This window comes from Oncorhynchus nerka, linkage group LG12 (assembly GCF_034236695.1).
Source record: "Oncorhynchus nerka isolate Pitt River linkage group LG12, Oner_Uvic_2.0, whole genome shotgun sequence".
In the NCBI taxonomy this organism is placed as follows: Eukaryota; Metazoa; Chordata; class Actinopteri; order Salmoniformes; family Salmonidae; genus Oncorhynchus; species Oncorhynchus nerka.
The window spans coordinates 29492037-29514087 of NC_088407.1; the positions used below are offsets into that span (position 1 = coordinate 29492037).

The 22051-nt window shown below is 42.0% G+C and overlaps 1 protein-coding gene across 1 annotated transcript in view; it reads left to right on the top strand.

Annotated features, from left to right (window-relative positions):
* The window catches only part of LOC115138079 (receptor-type tyrosine-protein phosphatase delta-like), a 206512-nt gene that overhangs the window by 126529 nt on the left and 57932 nt on the right, over positions 1 to 22051 (top strand). Inside the window, 14 exon segments of the mRNA XM_065025473.1 lie at positions 1996 to 2106; positions 6408 to 6677; positions 7580 to 8161; positions 8760 to 8905; positions 9023 to 9167; positions 10938 to 11243; positions 12079 to 12272; positions 13693 to 13719; positions 14524 to 14641; positions 15453 to 15869; positions 15872 to 16039; positions 16511 to 16608; positions 16811 to 17067; positions 18146 to 18239. Of these exon segments, the coding sequence (XP_064881545.1) occupies positions 1996 to 2106; positions 6408 to 6677; positions 7580 to 8161; positions 8760 to 8905; positions 9023 to 9167; positions 10938 to 11243; positions 12079 to 12272; positions 13693 to 13719; positions 14524 to 14641; positions 15453 to 15869; positions 15872 to 16039; positions 16511 to 16608; positions 16811 to 17067; positions 18146 to 18239 (2933 nt within the window).

The window sequence follows — 22051 nt, forward strand, 5'->3', positions numbered from 1 at the left end:
ACTGATGTTCACAGAATGAACAAAACAAATTCATTCTTGCTGTCGCCCCATCCATCCGCCCGTCCGCCTTCATTTTTGTCCTGTTTCCCGACTCCAAATCCCATTTCGTTCCCATTATCGACCTTCCTTCTTATTTGTCCTGTTCTGTTGACTCCATCCAATCTCCATTTTTTGTCTATGCTTTATTTCCTCCTTTGAATTTTGATTTGAAGAGCCTTTTTCAAAAAACTCAGTTGTGATATGCTTGCTCCGGCTCAAAGAAGCATATCCAATGACAACTTTTTTTTCAAACTCTAATTGTTCTTTCATTTTTTTGTTTTCTTTTTGGCCATAGCGCTCATGTGTCCCTCTTTTTGTCCAACTAAAACAACCAAACATTTTTCCCCCTTAGCTGCTCTTGTTCAGCACTAAAATTATGCACAGATGCTGTGGAATCACGCAGGCATGCTGAAGACAACATTTCCTTTACTCTGCTTTTTTCTCCCAAAGAATTCTTTCTATCTTTGCAAGCCTTTTTTTTATTTATTCTATTTGCTTTCCTCTCCTGTACCTTGTGTAAAAAAAAGCCCAAACAACTACTTTTTTGATAAAGTTTCTACGGGTGCTTTTTTCCTCTTTCACCTATTTTTCTTACTTTTCTTGGGTTTGAAGGCTATTTTACTTTTTGACGTTTTTTTATTCTTCAGGGTTTGGGGGAAGGCAAACAGTTGAGTCTGGCGAGGACCTGGCAGGTCCATTTTTGCCGTTTGGGAATTGGAGAGTGATTGATGCATAAGCCATTTTTCCCCTGGTCATATGACACCACACTGCGGATCCCATTGGTGGATTTTTATGGGTGTCTTTTGTAGCTTTCACAAGCTAACGCAGTGGTTGGTTGCCTTCTTGTCGGATCAAGGCCACCATTTTGAATTTTGTCTTCTAATACAATTGCATTTTATTTTTCAGCTAAGGGTTGTCAAAAGGTTGTAAGTTGTGCCGACATACATTTCTTGCTCTTTGGACAAGATCTGCATGTCAAACATTTTGTGACAGAGGGTGATATATTGGTAATACGATATTATGATGAGTATTTTTTCACATATCTCAGCAGCATTTTTTTTCTCATTTTTTTTGTAAGTGCTGCATTTTTCTAACCGACCTTGACTAGATGAAGTCCTAAATTTATTTGATTGATATTAGATCTGTGATTGAATATGCTAAAATTCATACCCAAATTAATTTTTGAATTGTCCTCCCTTGTTATGCTGCTTTTGTATACTGTAAACCTCTTTTGTTTGATCCATGCTTCCTTGAAGCAGTTTCACTCATCCCCATATTGACAGTCCGGTGAAATGTTGTACATTGCAGGGCTTGCCCCTATCCCTCAAAGTCGAGCTATACTATGACATATTTTCACACTGGTATTAAAGTTGAGTGCCTTTTTAGACCCTGCAACATGTATGTAGGTTGGTTTTTATCCTCTGATGTCAACAATGAGGTAAATGTTAAATGTTAAATATTTTTCCATGGTTGTTAAATGTTTAGTTGTTCCCCTAAGATTTCTGTAGGCCTGAAAGTAAAGCTATCTGACTAAAACTATCCATGATTGATGTCTTTTTATAATTACAGAAAATATGTAATAAAGATGACACACATTTGATATATCAGGCTGGGGTAATGTTAGAGGAAAACTGTCAAGTTACAAGAAGAATGACTATTTGCGAAACAAATAAGGTTGTGTTGGTCAATGGTGAAGTAAACTATCCTCTGTGCAAATGATCCCTACAGATACAAAAACAAATCCCTCTACGCTAGTTACAATGGTAGCCGATTTTACGATGTACCCTCATCGATTCATAAAAAGAGCAAGTCTAGGAGTGATGGGGCTTCAATAACATGTTGGCCCCTGACCAGTCAAGCAAGTTTAAAAAATAAAATAAAAAGTTTGTTAACTATATAAAAAATGGCTGACACTAAACCAATAGTGTCCGGCACCTACCTTCTATTCCCACGCAGGGGCCCTCCAGATTGAGCAGAGCGAAGAGTCCGACCAGGGGAAGTACGAGTGCGTCGCCACCAACAACGATGGAACCCGTTATTCTGCCCCCGCCAATCTATATGTCAGAGGTAGGAAAGTGACAACAAAACAACAACGGTATTCTCCTTTGGAAGCAGGTTACCCACATTCTGATAAGAAAAAATAAATAGAAGAAAACATTAAAGTGGTATTTGGTATGGTATATTATTGTACAACTGGTGAGATGGGTGTTCAAAACGGGGTAATTTGGGGTATTGGAGTTAGTGATCCAGTCCAAATGTCCGTGTCCAGTGATGTACTTGTAAGTATGGCTCTTTTGTTCTATTTGACCTACCTGCACTGATTTGAACCTGTGTGTTCTGTTTTCTGTTTTTCTGTTATTTTTCCTATCTAACTCCAATGACTTGACTGCTTGGTGTGTTTTACCTACTAATTGCCTTTTACTCCCAAATGTACCTTGAGGGGAAACGGGTGGACAATCCCTCCACCAATCCCCTCTGTTCATAGTAGCAGATCCTCTCTGATCTTTCTGTTTCTTTTCTTTTTTCTCTTTTGAGCAACATTGGAAGGACACCTTTAACTCTTTGTCAATACAGTTTTAAAAGTGCTGAGATTATATGTAATAGTGATTGTATGTAGTTATCAGATAAATGTAGATTTTCTAAATAATGACTTTTAACTACATGTTGAAAATCAGCTATTTTTTTGCAACAATTTAAATATTTAAGTTAATGGTGATAGCATCAGCGCACACACATTTATTTGCTGATTTTCTTATAAGTGATACTTCCTTGAAAGGTAACACTCTATTGTGGCCTTCTTAGCACCTTCTTGAGCTATCACAAATCTTTGTTCCAATTATCATGAACTGTCTTGAGGTTCGGCTTTCGATGTGAAAGTCACATTACATAGTTTAAGTCCATTGTAATAATATTATTGTGTGTTTACTGATAAGATTAAGGCCATTGTTACATTTTTAAATCAATCTTTGAACACAATTGGATATTATTATTATTTGAAGTAAAATCGTTTTTCATGAATTTAATATGAATATTTTAATTGCCAGCTGTAGCTATTTTTCTTTAAAAACAATTATCTCTAATTCTGTTCGAGTCTTGTGGTTTGCAGTATCATCACAGATCATTCATTTAAATCACAGTCAATGACGATACTTAGAATACTGAATAATGATGAGTTAACAGATATTTTATTGGGTGGAACAAAGTGAAAGTGGATATTGACCAAATTGAACAGCGATCTCTTTCTGGATATCATATTAGGACGTTTTGCATCGCTCGCATTTTCAACATGCAGAACATTTGTATGTAAAACCCAACCTACAATTAGCACATATATGTTCATCCTTAGCACTCGATACAAGCCAACCACATGACTGGGATAGGATTGTATTATATGCTAAATATAGCAAATGATTTCAACCCTCAAAATGCTTAACATGTTGAAGTGGTGCTAGTTAAGACGTCTGCCTCTAAACCAGGGTATGAGGGTGATGCAGCGGACTCCCTGTCCCCATGTGACAGGACGTCCTTCACAGTAGCATTTTGAACGCCTTGAACATGGCCTTTTTACTCTCTCTGTGTTTCCCTTGTTTTCTTCTCCTTTCCTCATTTCATTGTGTTCTGCATCAAACCCCCTACATCCCTCAGAGCTGCGAGAAGGTTGGTGTTTTTTTTACTTTTATACCGCCTTACAAAACTGAAACTAAAGAAACTAATTTATTGCAACCGTAAAAAAAAATAATTTAAATCTCAAAATCTCAAGAATACAAATGAAGTGAATGTACAGTAGTTGCACCTGCGTGCCATTTTTCTCTCTCGTTTTGTTCTCTCCTTGGTTCATTATTATTTATAGCCTTGTATTATTATTGTTTCTGCTTAGTTGCTTAGTACATTTCTTTCCATGAGGAATTCCCTTGGTCTTGGCTACGATGCTTGACTGTCCAAAAAGTGGTGCATGTAATGTAGGGGATAGTGCAGCTTTAGTGTGGTGGGAGGTGTGGGATAATATTTGCATCTTCGGGAGTATTTGCATGGTGACCTGTTTATGCTCAAGCTAGAGATCCCCCCCCCCCCACCTCTGTTCTCAGCCTCACCCCTACCCTTTGCCCCCGCCCCTCGGTGTCCGTAGCTTGTTAGTGTTCCTGCTTGGTAACTCAGGTCAACGCCGTGACAACGGCAGGCGGCACAAAAAAGCACAGCGCCAACTTGAGCCACAGCACCGGAGCAGGAAGGGTGTCCTCTATCACTACAGGCTCCTGGAATGAAGCGCTGCCACAATCTGCGGCCTGCCTAGGCACATGAAAATGAGCAAAGAATTCCCACTGAGCAACCATTTGACTAACTAAGACTGGATGAAAATGTTCCCTCTATTACTCTTCGTCATAGTGTCAGAGAAATATATATATATAAATTCTCCTTTGTTATAGTCAGTGGCGAGGTCTAGCTCTCAGCTGTTAAGGTAGCATAGCCTTGTGAGATGAAAGCATAATGTATTTGTGGCAATAGGCGCAAGACTTGACAAATGTAATGATATTCAAATGAGTATGATAATATTATGTCTTGGTGGATTGTGATCCAATTGGATATTAATTAAATATTAAGCGAGTTATAAGTTGTATTTAATAATGCAAGGAGTTCTCTGAAATTCCTTCTCTCTGGAGAGGAACAATCTGCTTAGCAGAATGTGCTGTATGAAATGTGAATGCGGTTGAACACGTTCGGTAATGCTACATGTAGATTCAGGCTTGCAGCGTTAGCAAACAATGCTATTAGCCAACAATGCTATTTTAGCTAACGCTCAGTTTTACATCACATCATGTTAATGTATATTAATGGCCACATACAGCGAGAAAATCCAATGGCTCTTGCCATTACATTAGTCAAGTCTCATCTTTGTGCCCCATATTCGAGAGAGAAGCTTGTTTAATTTTAATTAAAAGGGATTGGGAAGATGGGAGTGTTTCACTCTTTATTAGTATCACCGAGGTTCACCGCCAAAGCACCAGAGTGATTCATCTTTCCAAGGCGCATGGAAGAGCAAACAACATTCCCCAAATACTCCCACCATTACGTCTCTGAGTATCCAAGGAGATTGGTCTATTGGGGCCTTTATTCATTCTGAGTACTATAAGCAGTAACACTGACTTCGTTCCTTTAATATCATTCATCCTTAGAAATGTATTAAAATCCAAACCCAGTTCCTGTATTCTTATACCCCTTCTCCAGTCCCTGTCCCTTAAATCCTCTTACCTTATATGGTGTGTTTGAATCATGTGTGGTTAACTACCTAAGTCAAACCTCAGAAAACATTGTGATTTGTGTTAAGATGACTCCTTTGCCTCTCCCTGTCCTCTCCTGTCACACTAGCACCTCCCCATATCTGTTCAGTGACGCTGTCCATTCGTCCTGCCCTGGCAACTCTATCTTAATAATAGCCAGTCGTGTTTATTTCCGTGCAACCCAAAGCTGCCAGCCTAACCCTAGGCACCCTCCCCATGTTTGATATCTGTTTTTTGTATGTCTGTGTTAGTATTTATTTTCCCTCTCAATCCTTCTCTCTCCTTCCCATTCCCAACCATGGTTGCCTTTCCAAGCCAGCTATGTGCTTGTGTGCATGACAGAGAGCCCAAGCCCCCACGACAGGCCCGGCCTTGTATCTTCCCATTTGCATGACAGAGAGCCCAAGCCCCCATGACAGGACCCGGCCTTGTATCTTTCCATGTGCATAGTGCTGCATCATTTATTTTCAATCAATTTGTTTTTGGATCGGTTTCAAATTTTGATTTGGTTTTAGTTTCTACTTCGAACGTGGTTATTTTGGAACGTGTATCCACTTTTTTGATCTGAGAAGCAGAGTTGCACCATATTCCATGTACTTGTACCATAGTTGGATGTGTCTCCACCACGGAGCATCTGTATGTGTGATGTGAGAATGTGACGCGGCACATTTACGCCACATCAACTGGAAGAACGCAGCATTGAAGTTGTTCTCTTGATCACTTCACTCTGGCATGCTGTCGACCCTCCAGTTCCTCTGTGCTGTTCTCTTTATACCTGTATGAATGGTATCATTTATGCATGGTGTTTGTGATTGTTAGTCCGTAGCTAGTCCCATCTCTGAGCCCTGCTAGGCCTGGACCGAGTTGTGTGTGAAACTGTGTGTTTTATTCTCCATCCAACCATCACAGAATAAAAGATCTGTGTCTAAATATATTACATTAGATATAAAAGTAAAATTTCTGGCAAGTTGTAAATATATTTGTTATCCTTGTATATGACTTATGAGTTTCTTTTTTTCTCGGCCGTTGATGGGAAACCTTGGCCTTGTGCAGCTTGTATGAGTTGTTACCCCTACCCTCTGTCTTCTGTAGTGCGCCGGGTGCCCCCGCGGTTCTCCATCCCGCCTACGGACAATGAGATCATGCCTGGAGGCAGCGTCAACATCACCTGTGTGGCTGTGGGCTCCCCCATGCCCTACGTCAAATGGATGCTGGGAGCCGAAGACCTGACGCCCGAGGACGACATGCCCATAGGGCGAAACGTTTTGGAGCTCACTGACGTCCGCCAGTCTAACAACTATACCTGCGTAGCCATGTCCACTCTCGGGGTTATTGAGGCGGTGGCGCAGATCACGGTGAAAGGTAGCACCCGTTTACTTCTTCCTGTCATGTTTTGTTGGCCTCAGAAGGAGGGTTCCTAAAGCCTGGGATATGTTGACATCAGCCTCAGTGCATTAGATGCTAGATTGAGAATCAGTGAAAGGGTTATCTTTCAACCAGGGGAGTTAAACATGGGGAGTTCTACATGGAACCCAAAAGGGTTCAACCTGATGACAGCTAAAGAACCCTGTGTGTGTGTGCGTGCGTGCGTGCACAGTGGGTATTGTTTGGTCTTCTCAGAAGGCAGGGTTCTTATCGGAGTGTAATCATATCTCCTCCGCTGCATACTAGAGAGAGAGATTCCAGATTCTACATTAGAGGTGGCATATAACGAGAATCCATCGCTCTCATGTCTTTCAATTCATGCCACCGGTGTAACAGCAGAGAAAAGCACGTCTTTTGTTGTACTTGGGAGGCTTCCAGGACTTTTGGCCCTTTATCAGTTTTACAATAGTTCAAATATGGTTATAATGCACTGACGTGGCATACTAATAAGTAAGGCAAGGTTAAAACAAATATGACCTTTTATAATGTACAGTCTGAAAATTAATCTACAGTATGAAGGGTAGGAATGCTATTATTGTTATCGTTGCACAGCCAGCCTATTTATGGAAATGTGATAATGCCTGAGGAATTCATATGAAATGTTCAAGGCTTCTGTCTATTGTTAGTTATTATAAGTTTCACGTGAGGATATCCCGTTTTCCTTGGATAAGTCACGAATAAGTCACCAATATTCTCTTCTTTATAACAAATAAATAGCGGTGTTATTCCACAGGAATTTGGCCCACAACTGTTATTTGTACATTATAGTCATTTGTAGATTAACCATGTATATTGAGCATGCATATTTTAAATCATATCGTATTTGTTTGTTATTCCAGCATTGCCCAAGCCGCCCGGCATTCCCTTGGTGACGGAGCGCACGGCCACCAGCATCACGCTGACATGGGACTCAGGCAACCCTGAGCCAGTCTCCTACTACATCATCCAGCACAAGTCCAAGATCTCAGAGGACACATACAAGGAGATCGACGGCGTGGCCACCACTCGATACAGCGTGGGTGGCCTCAGTCCCTACTCGGACTACGAGTTCCGAGTGGTGGCGGTGAACAACATCGGGCGTGGGCCGCCCAGCGATGGCATCGAAGCCAAGACGGCCGAGCAGGCACCTAGCACGGCGCCCAGGCAGGTCAGGGGTCGTATGCTCAGTGCCACCACAGCCATCATCCACTGGGACGAACCAGAGGAGGCCAATGGGCAGATTATGGGCTACCGTGTGTACTACACCATGGACTCTGCCCAGCACGTCAACTTGTGGGAGAAGCAGATAGTGCGTGGGTCAAACTTCCTCACTATTCAAGGCCTCATCCCTAACAAGACCTATTACATTAAGGTCCTGGCCTACACGTCGGTGGGCGATGGACCTCTGTCTGCAGATCTCCAGATCATTGCCAAGACAGGGGGTAAGATCTGTGTGTAGCCGGCTTTTTGTGTGATTTTGTTTGGACCAAAGCCTTTACATGGACAATAACATTAACTGTATGTGAGCTAGTCAATACATTATTGTAGGAGCTGAAGCTCTGCAATGTTTGAGTTATGAGTAAACAAGCGCATCAACCAACTCTGCAATGGAGAGTATCAACAGGCTAATTCGACAGCTAAGTGTCTTTCTGGGAAAACACTTCACTCACTCTGTCCTGTTAGTCAGATAAAAGTCTCTTCATCTTTGACCACAGCTGTAAACACCTGAAATCTCTTGGCTCTTGAGTGCCGAGCAATTTCCTTTTTAATTTGCCAGTCTGAATGACAGAAATCACAGTTTAATAAAGAAGATTGGGGCCTTGTTTACTTCATTCAAATATATAAAGCAATATTAGCAATGACAGGTAATAGAAATCATGTATTAATAACAGGTTACTACCAATGTTATTATTAGTAAAAGTAGCCACAGCAGTACCAGCAGCAGCACTCGTCAAATATGTTTTAGCAGAGGTACGATGGAAGTGACAATGAGTAGCATTGGTGTAGTGGACCAAATGTGTATTTGTATTGCTTTCCCAGTCCCCTCTCAACCGACCGACTTCAAAGGGGAAGCCAAATCCGAAACAAGTATACTACTATCGTGGATAGCCCCTGCACAGACCGGACAAGACAATCAAATTATGGGATATGAACTTCTGTACAAGAAGGGGGACGACAAGGAGGAGGTAACTGGTTTCTCATATTCAATATATGGCTAGCTATACTGGCCCAATGTATCTTACACCCAATGGTATACCTTTTTCTTAATGTTCTGATCTGATGACATACCATTATCTCAACAGAAACGAATCAGCTTTGAACCAACCACCACATACCTGCTGAAGGACTTGAAACCCTTCACTACTTATACTTTCCAGCTAGCCGCGCGCAGTAAGCATGGTATCGGAGCCTACACCAACGAGATCTCTGCAGAAACCCCTCAAACACGTAGGTCCTCTTCCATATCTAATCTCTGGCCAGACAGTTTACCACTGGATGTGGAAACACCTTGGAGAGAGAAAAATCAAATCAATTTTCAAACGCATCTACCTTTGCCAATTTAGAATTGCAAATGCTAATTCTACAACCTTTTGCCAAAAACATGTTCATGACATGATACAAAGTAAATGTCATTGAAAGAGGTGGATGACTTTTAATAAAAAAATGTATGTAATCGAAAGAGGTGGGTGACTTTGAAAATTGACAAGTTCTGCAGCGATTGGAGCTGAAACGGGGTGTTTGGAACCTGACCATGCACCTATTCACTTTCAAATAGCTGCATGGACAGCGTTCACCAGGGATCTCCTGTGAAGTCAACTGACAAGGTCACACTTTCTACAGAAGCTACTCCTCTTCAACACCTTTGATGTGCAAAACATCCCCACTAAGGCCAATAATAGACATGTGAATTATTCATTTCAATTTCAATTTTCTCTTTGTCTGACTGTCTGACAGTTTTGATTAGGGGAAGGGCATGTTATCCCACTATTAAAAGCCTTGTCTCTTGACTTTGCGTGTCAGCCACGTCAGAATATTTGCGTATTGAGACTGAGCTTTCTATGGAAATACAATTCTGCACCTTTTATCTGGAGGTCAGTGGAGTTTCCCTTTCTCAGTATAATTAATCATTGGTGATGCCAACCCCTTAACAAAAGAATAAAATACAAAATTGGATAGACTACAAATACTGTAGAAAGCTCAAAAGCAAGTAGTATCACTGACGATAGAGAATTACCTTATTTTACACACAATAAACCCTCAGGTTTATTGAAATTACTAAAGTATTGACCAATTTGTCAAGGCACCAAATTGAAAGCTAAGGACAAAAACATAGTGTATTTAGATATTTAAAATAAACCCGAGGTCTGTGTAAGACAAAAAAGAACAGAGAACAGGTAGGTATTAAGTTCAAAAAGTCCAAACTCGATGGGAGGTACCAAGAAAAGATGTCTGCATTGAGACTTTGAAAAGTCATTCATATCTCCTTGGGAAGTTCTCTGCTGTACAGTCAGGCTTTTACCACAAACCAACAGGCTTCGGAAAGGTTGGTGACCAATACAACTTTTTACACTTTGCTAGAGTTGAAGCATCAACCTTTATGTTTTTGGATTCGTGGTAACTGCTTGCTCAATGTTTGATATTTGTTTGATTTTATTTGGATTTTATGTGATCCAGTGAACTTTTACTGAGCAGTAATTGGATACGTTTATATTAAATGTGAGTTTTAGTCATGCTTATAAATCCAAGATATGAAGCTCTAGACTGATAACAGCTTTTAGGAATGAATATGTAAGGTATTATTTACAAAGGTAGGTTACCTATTTTGAAGGTGTTCTATTATCTCATGACAACCCCATCCATACATCCTCAGTGTGTGTGATTTTATTTATTGAGTTGACCTTGTTTTAAAAAGTGTTAGTCTTTTGTCTTTGCCTTTTGTCTCGTGTTAATTTGGGAAACCTCATTGACCTTTGATACCATTTCTTTGCAAACATTGTTTCAGTCCTTGTGGTTCGTCCTCATTTTGTGTCATATTTATTTTCCCTTTCCCTTTTTTTAATTGTTTGTTCGTTTCCACCACCATCATCCCAACCCCAAAAAACTTCAACCTACCTGTGACACCCCTCGAAACAAACAAAATAAAACAACACCCCAACTGAAATGGTTGATCCAATCAAACCAAACCCTGCTCGTCCTCAAATCCACTCCTCCAATCAGAGCCCTCAGCCCCACCTCAGGATGTGAAGTGCTCTAGCCCCAGCTCCACCAATGTCCTGGTAAGTTGGCGGCCGCCCCCTACGGAGTTACAGAATGGGATCATAACCAAGTATGCCATCCAATACGCTGCCACTGAAGGGGAGGACACCACCATCCGACAAATATCCGACATCCCTCCCGAAAGCGCCCAGTACCTCTTGGAAAACATGGAAAAATGGACCGAATACCGTGTGACAGTGACTGCTCACACAGATGTCGGTGAAGGACCTGAAAGTTTACCACAACTTATTCGCACCGAGGAGGATGGTATGTTTTTCTGAAACCGCTGCCCTGTTGCAAATCCAGTCTAACCTCTAACCCCCTTTAGATACTGTCTAACAGCATCTACAGTCCCTCTGACCTAACATCCCTCCCTGCTTCTTCCTCCTGTTTCTAACAAAGCTGACTCCTAACTCATGCAACTTTGTTTTTTTTTACTGAACAGATTGCGACTGACTTTTTTGTAAATCTCAATTAACTTTTTATCAGTATTTTTCAGCCTTTATCCTTTTATGCTTTTACTCAATTTCAACATATGGTATGGCATTTTTCTCCTGCACGGAAGCACTTCAGGCCTTTTGACTTCCAGTCCCAAACGTTTTTATGAGAAAAAAACTTTTAGTTTTAACTTTTTTTTATAAACTTGACTGAATGGCAAGTTATGGACAGTGGAAAGGACACACTTTGGAAGGTATATTTTTAATGGCCTAAAACAACGATATTTTTTTCAATTTCATTTTTTCTTCACGCTTCATAGCCAAAATTCTTGCAGGGTGCTTCAAACTTTTGAAGCATTCCCTTTGGCTCTTTTCTATTTTGACAAACACATTTTTATTCCATGTTTTTAATCCACTACTTCCATTTTTTTGATGTTTCCAGATTAGGTCAGTTGTCAGACCTTTTTTTGGGTTTGTTTTTCTTTTCCCGTGCCGTTGTTGAAATATTGATGTCATACAGTGCTTGTTGCAGTATGCTCGCTCCCCTTTTCTAGATTTTTTCACCTCAGCATTTTGCTCTTTGGAGTTGGACAGGAATTAAAACGGGAAGAAGGGGTCCTCTATAATCTTGACCTTCTTTCTTTTATCCCATGGTGTTCCTCCAGTTCCCAGCGGCCCACCTCGTAAAGTCGAGGTGGAGGCTGTCAACTCCACATCAATTAAAGTGATCTGGCGCTCGCCGATGCCCACCAAGCAGCACGGGCAGATTCGAGGGTACCAGGTGCACTATGTCAGGATGGTTAATGGGGAACCCATGGGACAGCCAGGCATCAAGGACATCTTGATCGAGGATGCGCAGGTAAGCACCCTCCTCCTCCGCTTCCCTCTCCAAACTCGCACATCCTCTCGCCTTGAGATGTTAGTTGACACAAGTATAGCAGAGGATAAGAGTCACACCTGCCAGGGTAAAATTACATAAAGGATATGATACTAAGCAGTATAAAGTGATGTTAAAACCACACATTTTTATGATATGGTTAAACCTTATGACACAAATAATACTGAACAAAAATATTAACGAAACATGCAACAATTTCGACAATTTTACTGAGTTACAGTTCATATAAGGAAATCCGTCAACTGAAATAAATTCATTAGGCACTAATCTATGGATTTCACATGACTGGGCAGGAGCACAGCCATGGGTGGCCCTAGGAGGGCATATGCCCACACATTTGGGATCCAGGTCCACCCACTGGGGAGCCAGGCCCAGCCAATCAGAGTTTTTCCAGTCGAAAAGGGCTTTATTATAGACAGAAATACTCCTCAGTTTCATCAACTTTTTGGGTGGCAGGTCTCAGACGATCCCGTAGGTGAAGAAGCCAGATGTGGAGGTCCTAGGCTGGCATGGTTACATGTGGTCTGCGGTTGTGAGGCCAGTTGGACGTACTGCCAAATTCTCTAAAATGATGTTGGAGACAGTTTATGGTAGAGGAACTATCATTGAATTAGCTGGCAACAGCTCTGTGGACATTCCTGCAGTCAGCATGCCAATTGCACACTCCCTCAAAACTTGAGACATCTGTGGCATTGTGTTGTGTGACAAAACTGCACATTTTAGAGGGACCTTACGGTGTCCCCAGCACAAGGTGCACCTGTGTAATGACCATGCTGTTTAATCAGCTTCTTGACATGTCACACCTGTTAGGTGGATGGATTACCTTGGCAAATGAGAAATGCTCACTAACAGGGATGTAAACAAATTTGTGCACAAACATTGTGTGAAATAAGCTTGTTGTGCGTATGGAACATTTCTGGGATATTTTATTTCAGCTCATGAAACATGGGATCAACACGTTTATATTTTTGTTCAGTATAATTGTTCTCAGGACCGTTTGAAACCCATTGAGTATATCTATGATAAAATACACATTGTCTACACATGTCTATAAATAGACCTACACAGTATGTGACTCCTCCTATGTTACTCTCAATATCTGGTTGAGACAATCACAGGAGCTTTGGGGCCTTAATTTAGATCCAATGGATCACACATCTGTAAATTCAATGGAACTGACATAATCAAGAACTTATTGGGGGTCAGTGAATGACATCTCTTAAGGGTAAAATCATCAGTCAGTATGATATACAGTATGTGTCTTGTCTGTGGCAACTATTCAACAACTCTCTCTAGTCTCTACTATCTTACTAGTGACCGGTGACTCTGTACTTAGTCTTTGTTTTGTTTCTTGTTTCCACTCATCTCAAATCGTAATCAGTGGGAATATGATGACTCAACTGAACATGTGAGTAGATACAGAGACCTGATACAGTGTTAATCCCATTCCTCCTTCGTTCCCCTGCATGCTCTGTCTCCTCTGTTCATGACCTCCCCTCGGTTTTGATTGTTATGAACCTCACATCACCTCCTGACTCCTCTGAATCCCGCTAAGACAAAAAGACAAAACATACACTACTTGTTTTGTACTCGTAAATTGAAGTGGAATGGCATGACTAGCAGGAATCCATATTCAATATTATGAGGCTATGCATAGTTTCTTAGCGGTGTTGATTATAATAAGCAAGATTTTTGATTGGGGAACCTAGTTTATTGCAGAGCCGAGCACATCACAAATAATAAGATGATAATAAGGTACCATTGGTACTGCACTACTTACACCCTCTCCCTTCCAATGCATGGGGTGCAAGTAAGCATTTCTTTGGACAATGTATACCATGTGTATCCTGTACATATGAGTAATGAAACTTTAGGCTTATGGTCCACCAGTCCAGATCGTATGCATGGAGCGAAGGATGATGTGGCAACTAGGCTATAGTTTTAAATACTATATAACAGAACCGTTGTTTTACCAACCATGTTTATTGTCAGTTATTTGCTATTTAGTGAGATAATATCTGTGAGATAATGTATGTCCTCTGAATCAATGAGTTACAGCATAAATTCATGTACACAAATGTACATTAGTTTGGTCCTTTGTATAGTGATCTTAATATTACACAACATCCCTCATCACTCCCCCTCTTATGCCCAAATTGCAGTAAAATCTCAAGCAAGAGTAAAACAAATACAAATCGCTATTCTTCTACAGGAAATGGTCATCTCAGAGCTGCAGGCTGAGAGCACGTACTCGGTTGCCATGGCAGCCTACACGACAAAGGGAGACGGCGCTCGCAGCAAGCCCAAGCTGATCACCACCACTGGCGCAGGTAAGGGACCTGTCACCGCTGTTAATGTACCCTGTGATCATCCAAAAATGCATTTGTCCTGTAGAAAGCTGTGAAATTGCACCCAGTGAAAGGAAGCCCAAAAAAATGGTGCTAAGCAAACCTTTCCGCCCACGGCTATTAAAGTGTGAATGTGGCTAATTGCCACCTCAATTATAACAACAATTGTAATTCCGCTCACCCCCCCATTCTGACATTGGAATGCTCACAGGGGTTAAGGAACTAATGAAAAAATGAGGTGGGGAAATGGGGGAAGAAAAATACTTCCAAATTGAAGGCAGCCCGATGGTCTGTTCAGCTCTCATTGGTTTCTTTTGAGAGAGCAGCATGACAGAATCCAAATGGCAATTCAGAAATACTTTGCTGTGTGTGTGAGACATAATTGCGCTGTCGTCTAATCCGTCTGAAAAGCCTTTCATGCCGCACCTGCCTGGCGTACAGATACAGATGGCTAGTGTGTGTGTGTGTATTGGGGAGAGGATGGGAGCCTTTACTCAGTAAATGCTTAAAAGGGAGGCCATATTGGTAGGTATCAAAGCAAACAGCATTAGCATTTATGCAAACAGGGTGTTAGCTATATGCTGCTCTCTTGGTGGCTTAACACTTTACACATAACAACATCAGCCAGTGGTAACCCTTAACACTGTTATGAGTTGGAAAGGAGATCAGATTGTACTATGTCAGGGATTATGGCTTGGGTTGTTTTTGGGTTGTCATCATCCTCTCAAAATTGTCATAATGTCTGTCGGTATTTGTATTGAATTTGTATTGAATTTGTTATTTTGTCTCTTAGTACCTGAAAAACCACGACTCATGGTCAGCCCTACCAACATGGGCACTGCCCTCCTCCAGTGGCACCCTCCGACGTTAACCCACGGCCCCCTGCAGGGCTACCGCCTTCGCTTTGGCCGCAAAGATATCGACCCCCTGACCATCATCGAGTTCCCTGAGCGCGAGAACCACTACACCACCAAAGAGATCCACAAGGGGGCATCATACACATTCCGCTTGTCTGCCCGCAACAAGGTGGGCTTTGGCGAGGAGACAGTAAAAGAGATCAACACTCCTGAAGATGTGCCTAGCGGCTTCCCACAAAGCATTGCGGCCGAGGGTGGCACTACCACCACCATTCAGGTGAATTGGAATCCCCTGTTACTGGCGGAGCGCAACGGCATTATCGTGAAGTACGCCCTGCAGCACAAGGACATCAATAGCCCTCGGAGTCCTCAGAACTCTTCATCACCGCCCCAGAGTCCACCGTCACCCTGAACGGCCTCAAGGCTGACACCACTTACGATATCAAAATGTGTGCCTTCACCAGCAAGGGCTCCGGCCCCTATAGTCCCAGTGTCCAGTTCAGGACACAGCCCTTGGATCAAGGTAGGACCCCACCCCAATTCCCCCTCCCGCCCCCCAATCCAACTTCACTCCACAACCACCATCAACAGCTACCACCTCGTCAAGCTTTAGTGGCAGAAGAACAAACAGAATGGGATTACTGATCTCATGATTGGTCAAAAAATCTGCTGTATGTATACATAGCCCTCCCACCCAATAAGAAAGAAAGATATCATGAACAGGTGGAGTAAGTATATGTGTCCCATGTGTTGTCAGCTAAGCCAAAGGTGAGTCTGTAGATTATAAAGGGCTCCTGTTAATAAAAAGGTAAGATAAAAGAAAGCAAAGGTAAGATGGCAGCACTGTAACCCTGCTAAGACCACACTAGTGCTGGTTTCAGACTGCTTGTAAAGAGAAACATGTTCAGGTAAGAGGTTTATTGCTCTGGAATCCTTTAAGGAGGGTTATGTTTGTTTTGTGTCTAAATCATCTGCTCCCCCTTTCTTTTAGCAGTGTTTGCAAAAAACTTTCATGTGAAAGCTGCCATGAAGACATCTGTGCTCCTCACCTGGGAGATCCCAGACAACTATAACGCAGCTCAGCCCTTCACAGTAAGAGTTTTTTGATTATCTTCCATATTTTAATAACAATGGTCGAGGATCCAGAAAATATCAAGTGACATGAGCCAAAAATATAGTAGTCACAGAAATATCTGAACAAGTCCGGACATTTCCCTGACTAAACAGACCTCATATGTTGGATTAGTGCATCTCCTCAACATTCACACACACTCTCCTACCATTGCAAATACAGATCCTCTATGACAATGGCCAGAGCGTGGAGGTGGATGGCAAGCTCACTCAGAAGCTTATCACGGGTCTGCAGGCCGGGACGCAGTACTCCTTCCTGCTGACCAACCGGGGCAACAGTGCCGGCGGTCTCCAGCACCGCGTCTCCACCATGACCGCCCCGGACATCCTGCGCACCAAGCCCTACCTGATTGGCAAGACCAACTTGGATGGCATGGTCTCTGTGGAGCTGCCCTCAGTCCAGACTTCAGAGAAAGTCAGGTGAGTGGCGGGGATTAAAACTAACGCTAATGCTAATGGATAATTGCAGACTTGTATTTATAGAGCTGGCTATTTAGACTAATTTGAATTTACTTAATTCAATTGCCTCGGTGGCTGCCCTAATCCATTTATTTACCTTGAGCTCGTCTTTGGGTTCAATTATATCAGCAGGATACCATTTAAGCTTATTTTTCCTCTCAATAAGTGAAAGGGGCAAGATTTGACACTGCCAGATTTTGTGGCACTTTATTTTTTAATACTGTTTGAAAGGTCAGAACATCAGCACTGAAGAGGTCATCACTTTCTGTAGTGTACCCTGTATATTACATTAATTGCATTGTATCAAGCCTGTTCTTATTGTTCTCTGTTCATCAGAGAGAAGATGACACAATGAATTCTCCCATCCAATTTAACCCACTCCCCAGTATTAAGCCTTGTAATGTCTCTTTCAGCCTTTCCAACTAAGCTCTGGGTTGTCAAAAGACCAATGCGCAGATCTGGCACTTCAAACCAATCTAGGGTTTTGATCTTGCTGGACGCACTCGAGCCCACTCTCCCCTATGCCAGTGCTTAAGCTAATTAGCTTCCCATCAGCCTACCACACTGCCTTCCTGGCTGACGCTAGCTAGCACCGTGCCCAGCCTGGAGAAGCCCTGAAAAAACTCTGGTAGAGGCCTTTATCTCCCTTGTCGCCCCAATGGAGGGTTGAAAATCCCTCTAATTCCAGCTCCTCTTCTCACTCTCACGGAGGGGTACTAATTAGCCCGCGGGTAAAACAGTGCGCCGACTTCTCTGATGATAACGGGCTAGCGTAACTAGCTAATGGCGCGATCATTTGTCATCTTTGTCTCTTGTCCTCCACGCCTCCTACCCTGTTACACCTACAGGATAAGGCTCCTCAGAGACGCTATACATTTTTGTGTATAAAGCTCAAAGCTTTGATCTTGGTTTGTTTTGTTTACAATACAATGGTGTATTGTAAACATCTTATGGAGTGAACTGACAATGACCTTTGACCTTGAAGAGCTTGAAATACCTTGTCATTCAGTTGTTTTCTTGCTTTTCCTCCCATTTCCAGGGGATACTACATAGTGGTGGTGCCTCTGAAGAAACAGCGCACAGGAAAATATCTCAAACCCTGGGACAGTCCAGATGAAATGAATCTAGAAGAGGTAGGTACCACAAAATGGTCCAAAAAATCTGACAAAAGTCCTTATTAAACATTAACATTCAATTGTGGAATCTCAATATTTACTGAATTGCAATGGAATCGACTTCAGCCCAAGTTTTACTAAAAAAAAGGTGGTGGGAAGAACTCGACTCTAACTCTGAAGATACGAGAGGATGGGGTGGGGAAACCTGGGGATGGGGCTCGTTGATTGACGCAAATAGCTGCAGAGAGAATTATTCAAATGGAAAATAGGTAGAACATGGAGTAGTCATCAAGTGCACTGCAAAACAACCCCCCCTTCCCACCCCCTCTCCCTCTCAACGGTAATTACCTGAAGAGTTGCATCAAGCCTCTGTGTTCTTATTCAAGGGAAAGGTAGCACACTGCTTATGCACAAAGTACTTGACAACTTTTATATTTAGCCAGTCTAGGTATATCTGAAGCTTTTGTGCTCTGTGTATCCTTAGGTACATTTGGGGATAAGCTGGCATAATAATTTAGCCTTCAAACGGTGAAATGTGTGTATTCTTTGTGATGCGTCATTCACATATAGACCATCTCTCAGTTATGTTAATGGCCTTCAGCACACCACAAACTCACCTACCTAATGCATGTAAAACATTCCTAACAGTCATAAGATACTGAGGAAGGCAGTCAATCAATTGCAGTAAGTAGGTCTCCAGATAGAGCTTCCGGAAGTGTGTTTGAACTCCCTCTATCCAGGACATGCTGCTGTACAGTACAATGCACTTCCAAAAGCACAATTCAGAAATCGAGTGTCTGCAATTGATCAAATAGAATCAACTGTTATTTGTCATACTGCCACAGCAGATCCACAGATGACGCAATCTCTATTGCACTCCACACAGCCCTTTCCCATCTGAGAACGTATGTGAATTGGAGTGGATTCCATGGTGTCTGGGATGATGGTGTTGATATGAGCCATGACCAGCCTTTCAAAGAATGTCATGGCTACATATGTGAGTTCTACGGGGTGATAGTAATTTAGACAGGTTACCTTGGCATTTTTGGGCACAGGAACTATGGTGGTCTGCTTGAAACATGTAGGTATTACGGACTGGGTCAGGGAGAGTCTGAACATATCAGTGAAGACACTTGCCAGCTTGTGAGCGCATGCTCTGAGTATGTGTCCTGGTAATCCATCTGGCCCTGCGGCCTTGTGAATGTTAACCTGTTTAAAACCTCTTAGAGCTCCCCATCCCGGATCCGGTATCGTGACTACGGCTCAAGCTCATTACCATAACGCACAATGCGAAAAAATATTCCTAAAAATATTTACCCTCCACACATTAACAAGTCCAATAGCTCAAATGAAAGATAAACATCTTGTTAATCTACCCAGCAAGTCAGATTTCTAAAATGTTTTACGGCGAAAACATAGCACATATTTATATTAGATCACCACCGAAAAATGGCGGCCATTTTGTCCCAGAAAAAATAAAATTTAAAAGTAAGATTAAAAAATAAATAATTCACTAACCTTTTGAAAATCTTCATCAGATGACAGTAATATTACATGTTACACAGTACATTTAATTTTTTTCAATAATATGCCATTTATATCCATAAATCTCGGTTGACGACATTTAAAAAAAAAACATGCTACTCAAATGTCCGGAGAAATGATGATAGCTCCGACAGACATGTTCTACATATATTTACAAAGATACACTTATTCTTAATGCAACCGCTGTATTACATTTATTTTTAACGTTACAGACATCGTTCACTGGGCTATACTATGAGTCGGCGCTCAGATATTAGCAGTATGTCTCCTCTACGTTTGGAGTCCACAGAAACCCAAAATAACCACATAAATATTCCCTTACCTTTGATGTTCTTCCATCAGAAGACGTAGAAGGAGTCATACTTACCCAATAAATCATTTGGTTTCACGTTGTGTGTCCCTGTATTAGCATATGCTAACAGCTTCGGCTGAAATGCATCAAAAATGACTTCTGGTCCAGCACTCTTGCGCATCAAAACTTCCAATTTACATATTATATGTCGATTAAACTGGTCAAACGATGTGCAAAATCGAGCTTTATGATGTTGTTAGCATGTAGAACAAAGGACAGCGCTAACAGACAAACCGGCTTCAAATGCTGGATCTTGGAAAAAGACGTACTCCAAATCGGCCGCGCGCAATAGAGTGCATGATTTTCAGAGGGACACGAGCAATTTCGCCCGCCAAACGTGCAGGGCTCGTGGGATTCTCACAATGAACGTGTCATTTGAAAGCAGGCATCGCACTGAACAGATAGAGACTGTTCCTGGAGCGGTAGCTGCCTGGGAAGGGTGGGGGCGATGACGTCAAAGTTGACCCAACTTTTCTGTTGTTCACAGAGTGTTTGGGAGAATGGCTGCCCTGAGAGTTTTGCTTTACATACAGACATAATTTAAACGGTTTTAGAAACTTTAGAGTGTTTTCTATTCAATAATCATTTTTATATGCATATATTAGCAATTTTGGGAAAAAATATTTTCAGTTTACTATGGGTACGCACTTTCTCCAACGGGGGCAGTATAGAGGGGGAGTTCTAAGAGGTTAAAGGACTTACTCGCATGGGCTACGGAGAGCGTGAACACAACAGCTGGTGCCCTCATGCATAGTTCAGTTTTGCTAGCCTTGAAGTGCCAATAGAAGGTATTTAGCTCATCTCGTAGGCTCGCGTCACTGGACACCTTGTGGTTGGGTTTCCCTTTGTAATCTGTGATAGTATGCTCGCCCTACCACATCCAATGACTGTCAGAGCTGGTGTAGTAGGATTTGATTTTGGTTCTGTATTGTCGCTTTGCCTGTTTGATGGTTAATCAGAGGGTGTAGCAGGATTTCTTATATGTGTCAGGATTAGAGTCCAGCTACATGAAAGCAGCTCTGGCCTTTAGCTCAGTGCATATGTTGCCTGTAATCTGTGGCTTCTGGTTGGGATATGTACGTACAGTCACTGTGGAGACAACGTCATAGATGCACTTATTATTGATGACGGTTACTAATGTGGTAAACTCCTCAATGCCATCGGATGAATCCCGGAACATATTCCAGTCTGTGCTAGCGAAACAGTCCTGTAGATTAACATCCGTTTCGTTGGACGACTTACATATTGATCGTGTCACTAGTACTTACTTCCTGTTTAATTTTTTGCTTGTAAGCAGGAATCAGGAGGATAGAGTTATGGTCACATTTGCCGAATGGAGGGTGAGGGAGAGCTTTGTATGCATCTCTGTGTGTAGAGTAAAGGTGATCTAGACTCTAGTTGCACGCTGGTAGAAATTAGGGTAAAACGGACTTCAATTTTCCTGCATTAAAGTCACTGGCCACTAGGAGCCCCACCTTTGAGTGAGCATTTTCTTGTTTGCTTATGGCCCTATGCAGCTTTTAAAGTGCGGTCTTAGTGCCAGCATTGGTTTGTGGTGGTAAATAGGTAGCTATGAAAAATATAGATAAACTCTCTCTGTAAATAATCTGGTCTACAGCTTATCATGAGGTATTCTAACTCAGGCGAGCAGAACCTTGAGACTTCCTTAACATTAGAGATTGTGCACCAGTTGTTAACAAAGAGACACACATTTACCATGTCCTTGTTCAGCCGCGACTCATAGAAACATAGGATATTACAGTTCTTCAGATCACATTGATAGTATAGTCTCGAATGGAACTCAGTTTTTTCTTCAGGGAGGTATCCAGAGAGTCTCGTCAGGTATCCCACACAACGCTGTCTCCTTCTTCGAGTGTCAGGGATTTGGGCCTGGTCCGCGATAATCATTATGTCTTTCGTCTCCGACTGATTG